The sequence below is a fragment of the Electrophorus electricus genome, chromosome 13 (assembly GCF_013358815.1).
Source record: "Electrophorus electricus isolate fEleEle1 chromosome 13, fEleEle1.pri, whole genome shotgun sequence".
Classification (NCBI taxonomy): Eukaryota; Metazoa; Chordata; class Actinopteri; order Gymnotiformes; family Gymnotidae; genus Electrophorus; species Electrophorus electricus.
Genome location: NC_049547.1, coordinates 6,943,169 through 6,961,863, shown reverse-complemented (window position 1 = coordinate 6,961,863; position 18,695 = coordinate 6,943,169). Strand labels below are relative to the sequence as shown.

The 18,695-nt window shown below is 37.7% G+C and overlaps 1 protein-coding gene across 1 annotated transcript; it reads left to right on the top strand.

Annotated features, from left to right (window-relative positions):
* The first annotated feature begins 978 nt into the window (after positions 1-978).
* On the top strand, positions 979-18,541 carry LOC113592350 (kelch-like protein 28). The gene is made up of 6 exons (XM_035532822.1): positions 979-1,594; positions 4,201-4,461; positions 4,640-5,277; positions 9,283-9,726; positions 13,696-13,904; positions 14,392-18,541. The coding sequence occupies exons 2-6, from the start codon at positions 4,201-4,203 to the stop codon at positions 14,553-14,555; spliced, it is 1,716 nt and encodes a 571-aa protein (XP_035388715.1). The 5' UTR covers positions 979-1,594; the 3' UTR covers positions 14,556-18,541.
* The last annotated feature ends 154 nt before the right edge of the window (positions 18,542-18,695 follow it).

Sequence of the window (18,695 nt, the reverse complement as noted above, 5' to 3'; positions counted from 1 at the left end):
ACAGTCCAGAAACCAGCTGCAGCATATCATTGAGTGCGCTCAGAAAGTCATCTTTCTCTTTCTCTCTTTTCTCTTTCTCATTCCTTGCTGAGCTTCATCAGTCTAGAAACTCCAAAAGTTCTGCAAATCCCTTCACCTGGATGTCACTTATTTCAGAAACTCCCCAATGGAAAACACTTTAAAGCATTCAAAACCAATACTAACCAGCATCTGAACTGTTTCTTTCCCAATGGCATATCTTTGCTGAACCACAATCCTCTGCAGTCCTGATGAAAACCAGTTCAATTTAATTCAAATTTATTTCTGTAGCACCTTTTGCTGCATTCATTGTAACAAAACAGCTTTACTGATGTCAGAGTCCGGACCCCCACTGAGCAAGCCAAAGGTGACATTGGCAAGGTAAAACTATGGGTGTAACAAAGAATCCTCAAGAGGAATCAAGACTTGAAGGAGGTATCTGTCCTTAAATGGTCAACACCAGACAGCACAACAAGAACAAAATAAGCAATGAGATCAAAATATCAGTAAGAAAGAAGTCATTTAGGAGCAAATAGTGATTAGGAATTAGGAAAAACTTAGAAATGTAATTACTGCTGAAGCAATTCACACAGCCTAGTGAACTGTCATGTTTACAAAACTGTACCTTACATGTCACAAATTTGAATTCATTTTGCAAATAGAATTGTATACTGTAAAATGTTTCATTTACTTCTACATATTGTATACATCTACATCTTGATATTTATCCCCAGTGAAATGTATATACTGCCATTTATACTGTAGTGTGCATGTTGTATTTGTGTTAGCTATTTTCTAGTCTTTCATCAATACGCTTTTGATAACAGGGCTGCTTCTAGCTGGATTTTTTGATGGCCCATTCCCAAGTTATTAGTGACAATGATGTGTAACTCATGCAACATGGCTGTGTGTTTAACTTCTGCCCTCACTAAAAAATGCACACATTTTGTCACACTACAATTTATGAAACAGCATGTTGGATAGACTAATCATGCTTTCTCATTCATGCCATGCCAAACTGGAATCTAGCATAAATATGCTCCAGTCTGATGTGCAATCAGTATAGGATAAAAATTGTACCACTCAGTTAACAGAACAGTTATGTAAATATGCTAGGCGATTGAAATATATTACAATTCTAGTTTCCAGCAGCAGTTATCATATGCCAAAGACTGCATATACATGAAAAAGATCAATATCAAAAACAAATCTTGTCTCAACATCCACAAAGAAGCTCTTACAGCCTACCACAACTAATCACACCACTACCTTATTGTGTAGTGGAACAGAGATTAAAGAGAAAGAGACGCGTGGTATAAAGCAAATTGAATTATAAACACATACTATATAGGGAAAATGACATTTGTGACATGCACATTTTGAAATGGTAATGTGATTGGGGTTTTTTTTATCTGGAGTGCTATTTAGTGCACCCTTCTCCCGGAAGTTACGCAGACAGAACCTCTTTTGTGTTTGTTTTTCCTGACAAACGCTCAAGGCTTCTGTCACTACCGTGTTGACCTCCGCTACTGCAATACATCAGACCTCGTTGGCACATTCAAAAGGTTGAATACAGGTAATTAACATCAGTTTCGTAATATTTTCACACTGCTTGATTGTAGTAGAGCGCGCTGGACTAGTTTGTTGCTAACGTTACATAGACAGTGGGCACATCCTGGCAAAGTTTATTTTTAGCAGCAACTGTAGTTAGCTAGCGAGCTTGCGAACATTAACCACAATAGCGAGCCGTTAGCATATCATCAAGCTAATGGTAACCGTCTAGCTAGCTACCTAGCTAGCATCATCAGGATTCGGACAGGTGATTTGATCTCGGCCATGAGCAGCTACTGTGAATGACCTTCTGATTTTTAACATTTGACTTAAGTATTATTAGATAGATAAATAGGTAGTTAGCTTTGTAAAGGTCAATAGCTAGGTTGAGCAAAGAACTAAGAAGTAAACGTTTTTAGCAAGATACTTTGAATTTTTATGGTTTTCTTAAAGTGCTGGTAGCTTAACAATTATTTATGGTCTCCTTGCTGTATAATCGCGTTAACTTGGTTCTATCTAGCTAACCTAGCTACGGCGGTAATAAACATTACTGTTAGCTAGCTACTTAGCTATTTTAGCCAGCTCACTCAATGTGTTAACGTTTCATCAGAAGCCAATGCGTTCTAACCGAGTAGGGACGATATTTCCGCTTGTATTTAACTTTAACGTATTAGTCGTTTTTAAAGTTGTTGGCTAACTAAATCCTTTCTAAAATATGTGAATGTTTAAGAACCTTAAATTAATTGAAAGTTACAACTTGGTAGCTACAAACACGTTTATCTTTGCATGTGTAGCCATAATCTGTAGTTCCTGAAGTCTTTTGCAGGTGCTTTTGTTAATATCTATACAGAAGTCAGCTATAAAGTATTTAGAAAAGACATAGCTATTTTGTCAATATATGAGAGAACCTAGCAAAAAAAAGAAAGTATTTTGATGCTAATGTGCGAGTTTCAGTTGTACTACTGCAAGTTAGAAGATAGCTAACCTAGAGACTTCCACTGATTTCATTGGCAACTGCTCAGTCAACACGGATATCACCATGACACCGGTATCCATGGGCAAAAGCCTGTATTGTCTAATCAGGCAGTGTGCATTTGGCTACACTGAGAACTCTTTTGATGCTCAAATGAAAGTAACACCTGCAGTGTACCAATATTATCAACCTCCATAGATTCAGACAGAATATTAACCAACCCTCCTAGCAGCACTGCCATGTTCACAAATGTTTTAGGTTTCTTTGGGTAAAAAGACATTGGTATACTTTCTGAATGTTTATTTCAGGATAGTGTGCATTGACTTATGCTTAATGAAACCCAAAAGTGGACTGCATCTGAAAGGCATTTAATTTTGGGGAAAGTAAATTGAATTGGGTCATCAGAAAGAGCTTGCCTTTGCTTCTCATTTCTATAGAAGAATGATTAAACATAGCCATTACAGAATGAGGATAGGTATATATTACTCATGAAGTATGACTTACACAGCAGTTCAATTTAAATAAAATTATCATAAAACTATCAGCATATTTTGTTTTTTTGCCATGTACCTGTTGGTTTTACTGAAATGTTGATTAAAGTGGAATCACATCCAAAAACAATTTATTTAAGTGAAATGTTGCTTAAAGTAGAATCACATCAAAATACAATTTGCTTAATATCTGTCTCAACTGTCTGTCATGCTTATGATAGGGGGTTGCGGACACTGCAAAATACTAGGGATAATGGTTTACAAATGAAGAGAATGTTCACTTGATGCTTTTAATTATCTACATAAATCAAAGATACCAGCCAGTCTGAAAACTGATCAGTAGGCTGTTTAATTTCTAAAGCAGAGAGTAAGAAGCAGGTTCTTTTGTCCATTAATGTTTGACGGGGGAAAAAAAAAGGAAATTAGTTGATTAAAACAACAACAACAAAAAAAACAGTAGCCTGATCCTTGCTTTCTAAGCTTTTATTGTATAATTGAACAATTAATTTCAGAGTAGCTTGCTAAAACACAATTTCAGTTTTTGTTTTTTACATATACAGTTAGACTAGATCTTATTGTTTCACATTACAGGAGCAAGTTATTTTCAGTTTCTGTTGTTTAGTATGCTATAAATTCTGTAATAAATAATTTCTTATAATTGTAAACATGAATAGCATTTGATTAAAATGTTAATGTTTAAATAACATGGATTTATTGCAGTATAAATGCTAACATTAATTTAGCTGTAGTAGTTTATTTTTATAACATTTAATTCAGGCAGCATAATGTCCATTACACTCATTTCAGACACCCTGTACCTACAGCACCAGTCCTTTTAATGAACCTGGACAGTCGCTGAATGCTTGCCATTGAGCAGATTGACACAATGATCTGCATGGAGGCACATGCAAACACTATCCCACAAGTTTCGCTTAAACCAGTCTAGTTTACAAATAATGTCTACAACTCCATGTAAAGCATTGCTGTGAACCAATAGTTAAGATGCTACATGTAATAACTGTGCTACTATTAGTGCGTTAATCATTCATGTGCAAAATGAATATGACCAATTTGTAAGGTTTAATAAATAACAGTATATAAATAATAGTAAGATTAATTAAATAATAGTGCAATTAATCAAACAATACTCTCTTTTTCCCCTGAAAGATGGACCAGCAGGCTCAGTCCTATATGCTTGCCAGTCTGACGCGGCCCCACTCTGAGCAGTTGCTGCAAGGCCTCCAGCTGTTGCGGCAACAGCGTGAGCTGTGTGACATTGTGCTGCGGGTGGGCGATGCCAAGATCCATGCCCACAAAGTAGTGCTGGCCAGCATCAGCCCCTACTTCAAGGCCATGTTCACAGGCAATCTATCAGAGAAGGAGACATCAGAAGTTGAGTTCCAATGCATCGATGAAACTGCGCTACAGGTGATTCAGAGTTTGGTTTTGTCTACTGTTTTCAGGTTACAAAAGTGGATTAATACTGCCCAGTGCAGTCTTTTCAAAGCTAGTCTTTAAGAATGAATAGTAGGCCTTATGTCCAAAATAAGATGACTAGACAAACTATTCATTCTTAAACATTGTCTTATTTCTACTCCTTTTTCAGGCCATTGTGGAATATGCCTACACAGGAACAGTTTTCATTTCGCAAGAAACAGTGGAGTCTCTTCTTCCAGCCGCCAACCTCCTCCAGGTCAAACTGGTGCTAAAAGAGTGCTGCAGCTTCCTTGAGAGCCAGCTTGATGCTGGGAACTGCATCGGTATCTCCCGCTTTGCTGAAATGTACGGATGCCACGACCTCTGCCTGGCCGCCACTAAGTTTATTTGTCAGAACTTTGAGGAGGTTTGTCAGACAGAGGAGTTCTTTGAGCTGACGAGAGAGGAGCTGGATGAAATAGTGTCCAATGACTGCCTGAATGTGATCACAGAGGAGACGGTCTTTTATGCTCTGGAATCGTGGATTAAGTATGATGTGACAGAGCGACAACAGTACTTGGCTCAGCTACTGCACTGCGTGCGTCTGCCGCTTCTCAGCGTGAAGTTTCTGACCCGCCTGTACGAGGCAAATCACCTAGTCCGGGATGACCACGCCTGCAAGCACCTTCTGAATGAGGCCCTGAAATACCACTTCATGCCTGAACACCGGCTATCTTACCAGACGGTGCTGTCCACCAGACCACGCTGTGCACCCAAGGTCCTTCTTGCAGTTGGGGGCAAGGCTGGACTCTTTGCCACTTTGGAAAGGTAAGAGCGGAGCCAGTGGGCCTAGTTTGCAGTTATCAGCATATAAATAAAATGATCCCTGAAAGTACTTCATACATTAACACTACCCCTGAAAATTCCCAGGCATAATTCCTGTTTGAATAAGAAGCAGTTAGTTTGAAGACAATATGCAGTGTTTCAGTGAATTAATAATTGCAAAAAAAAAAATAAAATAAAAAAATAAAAATAAAAATTGAAAAAAAAAAACAATCACATGTACATAAGTATTTACAGCCTTTGTTCAATACTTTGAAGTACCTATGTCAGCAATTACAGCCTCAAGTCTTTTTGAGTATGATGCTACAAGCTTGGCACACCTATTTTTGGGCAGTTTCTCCCATTCTTCTTTGCAGAACCTCTCAAGCTCCATCAGGTTGGATGGGGAGCGTCAAGGCACAGCCATTTTCAGATATCTCCAGAGATGTTCAATCGGGTTCAAGTCTGGGCTCTGGCTGGGCCACTCAGGAACATTCACAGAGTTGTCCTGAAGCCACTCCTTTATTATCTTAGCTTTGTGCTTAGGGTCGTTGTCCTGTTGGAAGATGAACCTTTGCCTCAGTCTGAGGTCCAGAGCACTCTGTAGCAGGTTTTCTTCAAGGATGTCTCTACATTGCTGCATTCATCTTTCCCTCGACCCTGACTAGTCTCCCAGTTCCTGCTGCCGAAAAACAACCCCATAGCATGATGCTGCCACCACCATGCTTCACTGTAGGGATGGTATTGGCCAGGTGATGAGCGGGGCCTGGTTTCCTCCAGACATGACACTTGGCATTCAGGCCAAAGAGTTCAATCTCTGTTTCATCAGACCAGATAATTTTGTTTCTCATGGTCTGAGAGTCCTTCAGGTGCCTTTTGGCAAACTCTAAGCAGGCTGTCTTGTGCCTTTTACTGAAGAGTGGCTTCTGTCTGGCCACTCTACCATTCAGGCCTGATTGGTGGAATGTTGCAGAAATGGTTGTCCTTCTGGAATGTTCTCCTCTCTCCACAGAGCAATGCTGAAGCTCTGTCAGAGTGACCCTTGAGTTCTTGGTCCCCTCCCGGACTAAAACCCTTCTACCCTGATCACTCAGATTGGCTGGGCAGCCAGCTCTAGGAAGAGTCCTGGTAGTTCCACACTTCTTCCTCATTGCTGATTGGGACCTTCAATGCTGCAGAAATTTTCCACCGATCTGTGCCTCGATGCAATCCTGTCTCAGAAATCTACAGACAATTCCTTGGACTTCTTGGCTTGGTTTGTGCTCTGACATGTACTGTCAACTATGGGACCTTATGTAGACAGGTGTGTGCCTTTCCAAATTATGTCCAATCAACTGGATTTACCACAGGTAGACTCCAATCAAGTTGCCGAAACAACTGAAGGATGATCAGTGGAAACAGGATGCACCTGAGCTCAGTTTTGAGTGTCATGGCAAAGGCTATAAATACTTATGTATAAGTGATTTGTTGTTTTTGGGTTTTTTTTATTTTTAACAAATTTGCAAAAATTCCAAACAAACTTTTCACTTTGTCGTTATGGGGTATTGTGTGTAGAATTTTGAGGGGAAAATGAATTTAATCCATTTTGGAGTAAGTAACATAACAAAATGTGTAAAAAGTGAAGCGGTGTGAATACTTTCCGTGTGTGTGTGTGTGTGTGTGTGTGTGTGTGTGTGTGTGTGTGTGTGTGTGTGTGTGTGTGTGTGTGGATCTTGTTTTTGTGCATTAATTATACTTCTTATAAATTTAATTAAGCAATTTTCTCTCATGCTGTCAAACTGTTGACCTCAGCAGTAGCTGAAGCTGCTTTATGCAGTAATTCACAGACATGGATTCATGCAAATGGCTAATGCACTTATTTATGATCTGTGACATAAATTTATGAAAAAAAAATTGGTCCCTAAAGATACAGGTATTTCTGATTTAGGCCTAATATCATTTTAAGGTAAGGCAAGACAAGTTTATTTTTAGAGCATGTTTCATACACAGTGGCAATTCAAAGTGCTTTATATAGAAGAAGAAGAAGAAGAAGAATTTTGCTGCAAAAAACCATTATGAAAATAATTTATTACAATTAATTTAAATAGAACACAAACTAACATTATTTTAAGGAAAGAAATTGACAAATTAAACAAGGAGATAAAGCTTTATTTAAAATGAGTATGATTTTAATTAAATATATAAAGTGCATAAAATCAAACCCAAGGTGGTGGGATAAAATAATTAAATGAAAGGGCACTGTAGTGCTTAAAAGTTAAGTGTATTGCTACAGGATCTAAGGGAACAGTGTTTAATGTGAGCCAAAAGCCTGCTCAAATAAAAATGTTTGTTTGTTTGTTTTTAGTTTGAAAAATATCTAGCGTCAGGGTCAGGGATCACTATTCTTTGACAACTGGTTCCATTTAAAAACCACATAATGGCTAAACGCTACCTCTCTGTGCTTAGTCCATGCTTAGTCTTTTCATTGACTAATTCATATAATCTAAGAGTTCTACTCTGCTCATAACATTGTAGCATTATCAGATAGATAAGCTGGCCCTGCACTAACGATCTATTTATAGTCCAGTAATAAAACCTTAGTCAACTCTGGTAGCCAGCGTAAGGATTTAAGAATGGGAATGATGTGTTCCCTTCTTTTGCTAGTTCCTAATGCGAACTGTCAGCTGCATTTTGAATCAACTGAAGCTGTTTGTCTTTTGTGGGAGTCCCATTTTCACTGATTTTTCTCAATGAACGGTAGACTTGAAATACACCTGTCATTATGTAACAGAGTTGCTTCCAGATCTTTCTTTTTTTTAAAGAGAGGTTTCGCAACTGCAGTTTCAACAGTTCTGAAAAATGCCCAACAAGAGTGAGGTGTTTACTATGTGAAGTATGTCGGCTGCTATTTAGTGAAAGACATTCCTTAAGAAGCTGGGTGGGAAAGTGTTGAGGCTACAAGCAGATGATTTGAGGTAACTCACTGTATTAAAATTTCATAAATAATAGCACTAAACAGGGACATTTTAACCATGGGGTAATGGAGAGATCTCATTGGTGGATGTAAATGTACTAATGGCTTGGCTTGTCTGATATTGTGGATTTTTGTGTTAAAAAAGAATGCAAACTCATTACATCGTTCATCTGATACTAATTCAAGGGCCATTTGTGTTTGTAAATTTGTTACTCTTCACCATGGGTGAAGTCAAACTATCTTGCTATTGTTGTTAACGTTGATGCTAGAGAAAAAGGATCGTCTAGGTTATTTTATTCTAATTGTTCAAACCTTAAAGGTTTGTTGGTGAATCAGATGTTTTATTTTATATCATCTGCCTTCAGCCTTCTTGCATTCTCTCTTTTGGATTTGAACTAGTGTAAAATTTGTCCATGCTGCTTTCTGTTGTCATGAAATCATTTTAATTTTAACTGGAGCAATCTCACCCATAACAACTGATAATTTTTGAGCTGTCCAGTAGAGCATCAACAGACTCGGATGGTTTACATGCTGTTATATAGCTACTTCTACTTAAAACTGACACATCTGGTCTTGAGTTCTAGTGAGGCCAACATGTGAAAGAACACACAAGATAAGGATGTAGCTTTGTCAGATTTAACAGAGGCTAAGCACGTTTGAGAGAACCAAATTCAGAGTGTGACCAGGACAGTGTCACTACTATGACAATAATAGATCAAATTAAACAGGTCCTGAAGATTCTCTCTCTCTCTCTCTCTCTCTCTCTCTCTCTCTCTCGCTCTCGCTCTTTAAATTACCCTATGTTCTGTGCAAAGTTACAAATGTGACCACTCATCCAGACCTTGGGCTAAAGTGTTTCCATACCAGTTGATTGAATCATTGAGCCATTACTATTACTCTTGTAGTTCATTATCTTACACTGCATTGTTCCATTTTGCCAACTTAGGCAATTGAATAGGATATTGCCCACAACTATTATTATTATATTTATTTATTTATTTTTTTAATGTTAGCATTTGTTAAAATGTACTTGTGTACTGTTCCTCTCTCTTTGGCAGTACGGAGATGTACTTCCCTCAGACAGACTCATGGATTGGGCTGGCCCCGCTCAGCGTGCCCCGCTGTGAGTTTGGAGTAGTTGTGCTGGACCAGAAGGTGTACGTGGTGGGTGGCATCGCCACACACATGCGGCAAGGTATCAGCTACCGGCGCCACGAGAGCACCGTGGAGAAGTGGGACCCAGACAGTAACACCTGGTCCTCAGTGGAACGGATGGCGGAGTGCAGGAGCACCCTGGGGGTCGTGGTGCTGGCCGGCGAGCTTTATGCACTCGGGGGCTACGATGGCCAGTACTACCTCCAGTCAGTGGAGAAGTATGTGCCTAAACTAAAAGAGTGGCAGCCTGTGGCACCTATGACCAAATCGCGCAGTTGCTTTGCCACTGCTGTGCTAGATGGTATGATTTATGCCATCGGAGGCTACGGCCCTGCCCATATGAACAGGTAAGGCAGGTATACGTTTTTTTTGTTTTTTTTTAATGTAATCATTATAGCACAGTTTGTTTAAAATTTGATGATAAGGTAATAAAATCCTCATATAAGTATGAAACTTTTTAAATACTAGCAGAATGCCAGAAGATGCTTTCAGAAAAATAAGGAGTTTGTGGAGTTAAGGAGTTTAAGTGGAACTTATTATAGTTCATATATTGTGTACAACAGTTTACATTTTGCATTAGCAAATGTTGTGGACTTCTCTCGGCATCATGACCCTATAAAAAGAAATGGAGAACGATCACATACATGCACCCTGTGCACAGCAGTATTTGAAGTTACTCAACAATACAGCATTTTGATTCCCTACAGCTTGGTAGAGTAATAATTGGAATTTTATAGAGGTAATTTAACTTTAGATGCTATGAACCATTTAATGATGACATTTAGGAAGTGCAGCCAGGTTGGCTTTTTTACATCATCTAACAGACATGCTTAAGGGAATTTTCAAAGAAAAGGGGAACTTGAAAAGAGGCTTAGTCCTAGAATTTAAGTCATGCAGCCTGCAGAGAATTGTCTGAGATCCTGCAGTAACACTTACAAATGGGTCTAAACATGGAGTTAGGGCCATAATGCTCTTTAGCTGTTTTATGTGCTCAGAAAAGTGAAAGCTAGCAGGACAAAGTGAAGGGTTCAGGAGTTTCAGGACAGTTGTATGGTGTTATATGTATGTACAAAAAAGGCTGCACTGTTATGGACTCATGTCAGCTGTAGTGTTTTTAAGGCCTTGTGCAAGGATACTATTCAGCAGTATAAAATGTACTGTAATGGAAGCCTGAAGCAGCTGGATGCAAATGCAAGTAGTTTAGCTCATTCATTTTTAAAAGATTTTTAAAGATCTGTGGTCAGTACAGGCAAAATGGTGAAACACACAGGAAAACAGGGTTATTGCAAGCATATCCCTACTCACATGGGTAAACAAGTGACAGGTGAAGCAAAGGGAAACACTGGAGGTAATAGGATTCTTGGGGAAACTTGGAGGAACAGTGAAGTTCTGCAATATGCAAGATGCATATATGCAAGAATATGCAATATGCAAGATTTAAAATACATACAGGGAAAATTACTGCCTATATATTATTTTGTATATATCTCAATGACAGCCATAGTATAATTAAGAAACATCGGTGCAGGGAGCACCAGTGGCAGGTAGAGAGCAGAGCCAGAGTAGGAGAGCTCCAGACAGGAGTGGATAGTGCAGATATTTGTGAAATTATCTCAAAGTTTGTCTCAAAAGCAAATAAATGTAATAGGATTTCACAATATTACAACTGGACCCAATTAGTCAGATATGTTTTTAATTCTGTTCTGTATTTGTTTTTGATTCTGACATTAGGACACTTGTCTTTTTTATTCTTGCACTATATATGCATAAACATTTTAATTGCACTGTTAAAATGTGTAAATATATGCCATCTAAATTCAGGCCCCTGACATCCCGCTCACTTATAACGTCTTGAGTTCATGTTGGCCGCGTTAAAAGAAAGTCAAAATGCCAAATGGCTCAGCTTTGTATTTGAAGTTGCGCATTTATTGAATCGTGTGCTGCTATTATTATAGTTGTGCTAGCGTTACCTTGTTCTATTTTTTTAGAGTTTGTTCCAGGTGCGTCACTGGGGCTTTTTATTATTCAGGGATCAAATCTCCAAAGGTTTGAATCTAGCCATGAAGTGTTTTTACTCTAGAGTTGAGAATAATGTTCGTCAATGGTAACACCTTTACCTGTGGTAATTAAGTGCACCGCTGTTTTAAGAAGAGAAACCCTTTGTATCTGAATTTATTTGAAAACATTTTTTTCCAGTAATGTTATCTAAGGGAGGTGGAGAAGGAAGCATCAATCATTCGACCAAACCATTTACTTTTATATGATCACCAGCTTTGTTTCACAGTGGAGACATTTAGCTAGTTAGCCAAGACTACGAGGCACCGTAACGGCATCAGTTCACGTGTTAACATTCATTAGCCACGTTTACATGCAGCCTGATAATCCGTTAATAATACACGACTAATAGCTTAGTCGGAATAGACTACGTTCATGTATACAGCTCATGTATTCGATTGAACGAGTATGGCAAGCCTTTGAATAATCCATTAAATATAAGAATAATGACCACGTAAACACCAGGATTTGATTACATTACCCATCGGAAAGTTTAAACACATTCGGCGTATAATCTTTGAGTCAGCGGAATTTAACACATTTCAAGATGGCGGGTGCGAAAAACCGGTTTAAAAAAGGTTGATGCTGCGGTCTTTGAAAGACTTAAAAATAGCAGGATGGACGACCATAAAGCACTCAACGAGTTGTTCTGACAAGTATTTGAACAAATGAAACGTGGAAGTTTCTAAAATCGACATACTACAAAGCTAAGAACAAGAATGCTAAACGCAATTAAACAAACGAACACCAAATGTACACTTAGGCACTATAGCTAGCGAGGCTGAAGCTCGTTGTCATGGTAACGTGTACACAGTGGTATTCTACACATGCGAGTCATATTGGATTGGATTATATGTATCGTACATATAAACTGAGATTTTCATCAGATTGTTGAGAAAAGTGATCATATAAACACCTCAGTTTTAATCTGTAATTGAAATGAATTCAAATGGATTGGAGAACATTGTTGCATAGAAGCATAGCTACTGACAGTGAAAAGTCATTTTTAGCCAAGAGAAATGTCTGGCTGAATCCTCCCCTGTCATGCTTATGCCTAACCCAGTCCCCAACTTTCTGGGCCAAAATGCGATGCACTATGCTGGGCTGGGCCAAGCTGAGCTGAAGCTCTGGATATTCACAGCTGAAATAAGGTCAAAGCTTCAAAGCCTAAAGAATGGTTTTCAGGACAGCCCTTCACAATATATTATTTTTATTGCATTATTGGCCTTTATTGGCCAATATAAAGTACTGTTTATAGTGATTAGCAGAGAAGGCATCAATGTGCAAATAAGCCCTCAAACATTTTGTGGCATATGTGAATTTTTTGATGCATCTCACACTTTCCAGATAAGTGATCTATGATTGTTTTAATGACCCACAGCATTTACATGATCCAATAAATAAATAATTTTCAGCCAAGCCAATTGTAACAATGTCATATCAATCATTCATGTGTGCTAATATACTGCAGGACATATTGCAATTTCAGTGTTATATCTCATATATATATATATATATATATATATATATATATATATATATATATATATATATATATATTTATATTTTATACACACACACACACACACACAATAAGTAGTATTTTTGTTGTCTATATTGTGCAGCCCTAGGACTCACCCATTGTGATTAGGTTGCTTCTATATTTGATCTGATGCCACATGAGCCACACCATACTGCAAAAACTGTTACATTGAGAAAAGTAGTAATGTTCTACTGTTGTACGACCAATTTCACACCTGTTTGGGAGAGGCACCCTCAAAACTTGCTCTCTGTGTCTCCAACCTGGGGCACCAGAGAGTTGTTTTGTTGTTATTCTGTCTCCTTGGCAAATATTTCCCTTATGGGATGTGCTGCAATAGGGAACACTATTTCTGCAGGATTGGAATTGCCTCTCACATTTCAGTGTGCTGGAGTTGCTCTGAGAGGACAAGAGGACAGTCTCAAGAGGTGTTGTCATGGTTTTATAATTTTCATGATGCCAGACTGATTCGAAGTGGGTGTGCATTTATAATACTGTGAAAGCAGCATGCATAGGTGTGTGTTTGTTTTTTGCTTTTCTCATGTGTTTAGAAATACTGCTACAGTACACAAATATTGCAATGGTGAAGACAATGTACAAGAAATAATTTTGTTAAAACGATCTACATATCATGGTAAATGGCAAATGGCTCAAAACAGAAATGGTTCTCACCAAAATGCATTAAAGGTCCCAAAGTCCTTAATATATGTTTTCTTTACAGCGTGGAACGCTATGACCCCAGCAAAGATGCCTGGGAAATGGTAGCACCCATGGCCAACAAAAGGATAAACTTTGGCGTGGGAGTCATGTTAGGGTTCATATTCGTTGTTGGTGGACACAATGGTGTATCACATCTATCCAGCATCGAAAGATATGACCCCCACCAGAACCAGTGGACAGCATGTCGACCCATGAATGAACCTCGAACAGGTAAAGTGTAAAAAACACAGAAGGCTGATATGTATTGCCTTGACATTAAAGTCAAGACTGGCTGTGTTGGGAGTGTCATGATGTGTAAATCATACTGACCTCTCCAGGCTGTACATGGTGCTTAGTGATTTAAAGAGCCTCCTTACAAATCTCATTCAAATGAAAATTATTGTGCTGCATTTAATATTATTGTCCAAGGACGCTGAAATCTGCAACACCGCTGCTTTTCGTTTAGCTATAAGATCAAGCTGTACATTGGTCCCAGGAGGGGATAGCATTTCCTGCTTTACTAAGAAATGTGTTGAAAGATGGCAAAAAACATTGACTGACATATTGGAGTTGTTTTATTTTAAATGAAACACACTTTCATGATAAAATTATATTAATGTGTTCTCTTTGGTCAAATTGTTTGCATGTAATTAAGCACCAGATCATAAGCAAGGTTTTTAATGTGGTCTTTTTATATCCCGTGGTCGACTTTACACAGGGGTCGGCTCTGCTGTAGTAGACAACTACCTCTATGTGGTGGGTGGTCATTCGGGGTCTTCATACCTGAACACAGTACAGCGCTATGACCCCATCTCGGACAGCTGGCTGGACTCTAGCGGCATGATGTACTGTCGCTGTAACTTTGGCCTCACTGCTCTTTGACCCTTGGGGCACTTGTAGGATACTCTGGAAGAGAAGAAAGGGTCAAAAATGGTTTGCATTTCTTTTGTCTACTCCCCATTCATCTTTGGAACTGTGTTCCTCAGAAGTTGCCACATCCATGTGGAAATTTGTCTGAAAAAGCAAGAGGAAGTTGCCATTATGGATCTTGGGGTTTACGGAAGTAGTAGAAGAAGCAGGACAGAAAGAACTTTTCCACAGTGTGAGTAAGCAGAGGGACTCCTGTCTTGCTTGGGGCTCTGGAAAGCACTGGAAAGTTCTGGACAGAGGATGGCAGGTTTGGTTTTCTTGGGTGGCATTCTTCTGTGTTAATGCCATTTATTCCCTGAGCACTCTTTTTGTAACCTTAGATTTAAAGGCTCCTAGCTGCAGGTGCAGCTGGGTTCTTTTACTTTCTGGTCGTCTGTGGGTCTATGCGTGTCTGTGTATGCATGTAATGGAAAGAATGAAATAATTGTGTACGTGTGTCTGTGTGTGTGTGCGCGCACCGTGATTAACTCAGGCACAGTGATTAACTCATTGGCTGAGTTTAACCTGTCTGCATCTTAAAATAGTGCTTCACAAAAAAGTGGGAAAAAAATTATTCTCACTTACAAAGGGCTGCCTTTCTTTCTCTTGTACATACATTGAGTTAAGAATATACAATATGTCCTCCAGTGCATTGCCTGTAAATGTTATCGGCACTGGGTAATGGGTGTGTGCGCTGACTGAACATATTCACATTTCACTGCAGTTTCTTAAGAATTCTTCCAAGATCTACACAGCTCACTGTAGTTGTAGAAGTTATTTTCATATTTTTTATGAAAATAATTGTCCTTAATTCTCTGATCTCATATGTTTGTTCCTCATCTTTAGTGTTCAGCTTTGAATGTGACTCTGCAAATGTTTAGGATGTGAACAAAAATACTGGTGCTAATTACAATTCAGGATTTTTTTTGTCAGTGTCTTTTTCATTTAAGGCGTTCTTTTTTTTTTGCATGTTAGTAATTTTATTTACTGTTGTGATAAAAATGCACCATTAAATAGCCCAGTGCAACTTAATGGTAATTATTTCCCACTTCCACACCGCAAACTGCATACAGCATTTCTCCAGCTGCAGAGGAATTATTTTGTGTTTTCAAACAAGGCCTGTTGCTAGTAGCTGGATAACGTAACAGATGATGAAAAAGCTTGGAGTGCTAAAGCAAAAAACATACAAAGATTAAGATTGAGCTTAAGAATGCATAAACATGGTTCATGGGATAATAGGTTTGACACTGCAAAGCACAGGCATGTTCATGAATGCAAAGTTAGCTGGGTAACGGGGATCTTTGTCAAACAGTGCTTCTCTGCACAGTTTTCTCACACTCCAATTAGTTACTCATCAGTAAAAACTGACCTCACACCTTCAACACAATTTCAACAGTTTACAGCATGACTTGAGTTCTTCAATTATCCAATTTTAAATTACTAATGTACTCAAACTATCTGATTTAAAAAAAAAAAAAAAAAAGTTCTTAACTTTGGCCAAAGAGCAGGTAGTGTGAAGTTGTCACGTTCATTTAAAACAAATCATGATGGAGCACAGTAGGTTAATGCTGTTTCTGCATTAACTGTGGTGTGTATGCGCTCTACATTCCTGTACACTTGTCCTCTGCTGCATCATCAGCTTGTCAGGCCCATATTCATATCCTTGAATATTAGCTTGGCAATTAACCTTTTCTTCCCATTTCAATACTCCTATATTTTTTGTCTAAGCTTCTATTCACTATTAAGTGCCAAGATTTCTATTGTCCTTTTATAAAGATGGTCAATATGAGCACTTAAAGAATTCTCTCCAACACATGCCTGATCTAAATCATAAGAGTCCCAGGTGTTTGAATGTGAAACATTTGACATAAAACATTATGATTTATTTATTTAATGTAATTTATGGATATTTTTACCAGCCCTGATTAAAAGAGAATCTGGACTTTATTATGAAAACACTCTTCACAGAAAGCATTTTATAACACAACATAAATTCAGTCCAACTCAGGGCTTTTTTTTTAAATTAAAAAAAGGTTTCATGATCTGTGCAGTGACAGTAATTTAACAGGAAGGCAAAATGCAATGGAAACACCCATAGCCTGGCATCTAATGTTAAGTGTGCTGCAGTGCTTTTAGAGAACATCACATGAGCTATGTTAGGTTTTAAAATGCAGCTTTAAGTAAATGTCAGAATCTTTCCTCATCATTGTCTATAAACCATAGTTGTTGGTAAAAACGTGTAAGAAATTATTTTGACCATTTTATGAAGGGCTTACGAGTTCTGAAGCTCTTTTGATGGATCTTGGGTTGTCACTGATGTAAATGCTCAAGTAGGATACTAAAGGGGTATTGGAGTATGAACATTAACACTAATGCATTGGGTGGAATTTGCACAAAGGTGTAGTTAAAATCAGCCCTGCATTGCACTTACTAAAACAGTTTGATACCTTGTGTAATTTGTATATAATAGTTGAAGGCATTTAGACAATGCAATAAGACCATTTTCCTTAAACCTTTTTCCATTTCCCTATTGCCAGGCTGTTAAAGACAAGATTGCTGCAACTAAAATGTTTTTTAAAGATCCCAGTTTTCTTTTAGATTTTTTTCCCATCATGTTCCGCATGTAAAAAATAAGATTTTGCCTTTAGAAATATTATTCAGAATTGATGAAGTGAATGTGTTGTAATAACCTAAACCATTCAAAAATTTCCCTTTATTTAAAAGCGTGATTATGACCGTAAAATTATTTTCTTTTTGACTACAGTATACCATCAAAACAAAAAAAGGGGAAAAATCAGATGCTAAACTAAGCAAATTGAAGGTTTTTTTTTTAATGGTGCCACATCCTTTATTCCTTAGATTGAGTGCTGCCTAGTAAATGATAAACAACGATTTTAATGTTAATGTGAAGCATTCAAGTAAAAAAAAACACAAAGAACAGCATATGAAGGCATGTGTCTTCCATTAGCAATAAATAATGATAATCATACAGAATACATTTTTTTTCCACACACAGCAAACCATACATTTTTACAAATGTAATTGTTGTCAGTATATTGGAAAAAAGCAGCAATTATATATGGCAGATTTAATTAATTGATGAGTTTACAAAAGCAAATACTAGATACTGTGGACCTGGTTGTATGTTGAAAGACTAAAAACAAATTCTTTTACTCAACAATGTGGAATCAACCACTTGCCATTTGCTAAATTGTAATATTGATGTCATATAAAATGTAAAAGCGTTTCATTATCAATATGGTTAGAGCACTGAAGGAAAAAAAGTGAAAAAGGTTAAGAAAAAAAATCACGCAGGCGTGATCTTGCTTTTGCCATGCATTTTTAATTGTCTTGTTTGTTGCATGCCGTAATGTCTCCTCTTGGAACTTTCAGTGATGCTTCTTTGAGATGGCTTGTCAAATCTTTTCTCACTGTTTAAAAGAGCAAGCACCAATGGTCATATATGTATCTTGTATAATCTGAAGACATAAAACTGCAAAATGAAGGGATGTTTGTACGTGCAGGTGTTTTATTATTGTTCTTAATCATGGCCTAACTAACTCCTGTCTTACCACCATTCTCACCAAAGTGCTTGCTTTATGAGGGAATCTGAGTGAAATCAGGGACTGTTAGTCCTTGAAATTGTCTTGAGAGAGTTCTTTAAAAACTGATGTCAATGTTAACCACCCAGTTTGTTTCTTCTTATTTTGTCATGGGTGTGTCTGGCTCTTGTCTGAAGTGAGGTGATTATCTTGAGTTTTTAAAAATTATTTTTATAAATATATATCTATATACCTGTGGATTGTTACTGGAAGAAAAAAATGATAACACTAGACAATAGACGCAGTATTTATTTTTCACAATTTAACAAGCATTGAGAGAGCATACATTTTGCCAGTTAATTTATCTGTGTGGTGCAATTGTACCCTGTCAAAATAAATGCCTGTCTTAAAAGGTGATCATCTGTTGTATTTGTATTCTATTATTTGTATTGCGTTATTATAAGACTTTTAAAAAGTCACTAGAAAATTCATTGATTTCATATTTAAGGCCAACAATCAAATTTACTTTTCTTTGTTATTTTGTGTGCGTTTTTTTTTTTTTTGAAGGAAT

Coding starts and splice junctions, on each gene's coding strand:
- LOC113592350 (XM_035532822.1), top strand. CDS start 4,201: ATGGACCAGCAGGCTCAGTCCTATATGCTTGCCAGTCTGACGCGGCCC. Junction 4,462..4,639: donor TCGATGAAACTGCGCTACAG/GTGATTCAGAGT, acceptor CTCCTTTTTCAG/GCCATTGTGGAATATGCCTA. Junction 5,278..9,282: donor CTCTTTGCCACTTTGGAAAG/GTAAGAGCGGAG, acceptor TCTCTTTGGCAG/TACGGAGATGTACTTCCCTC.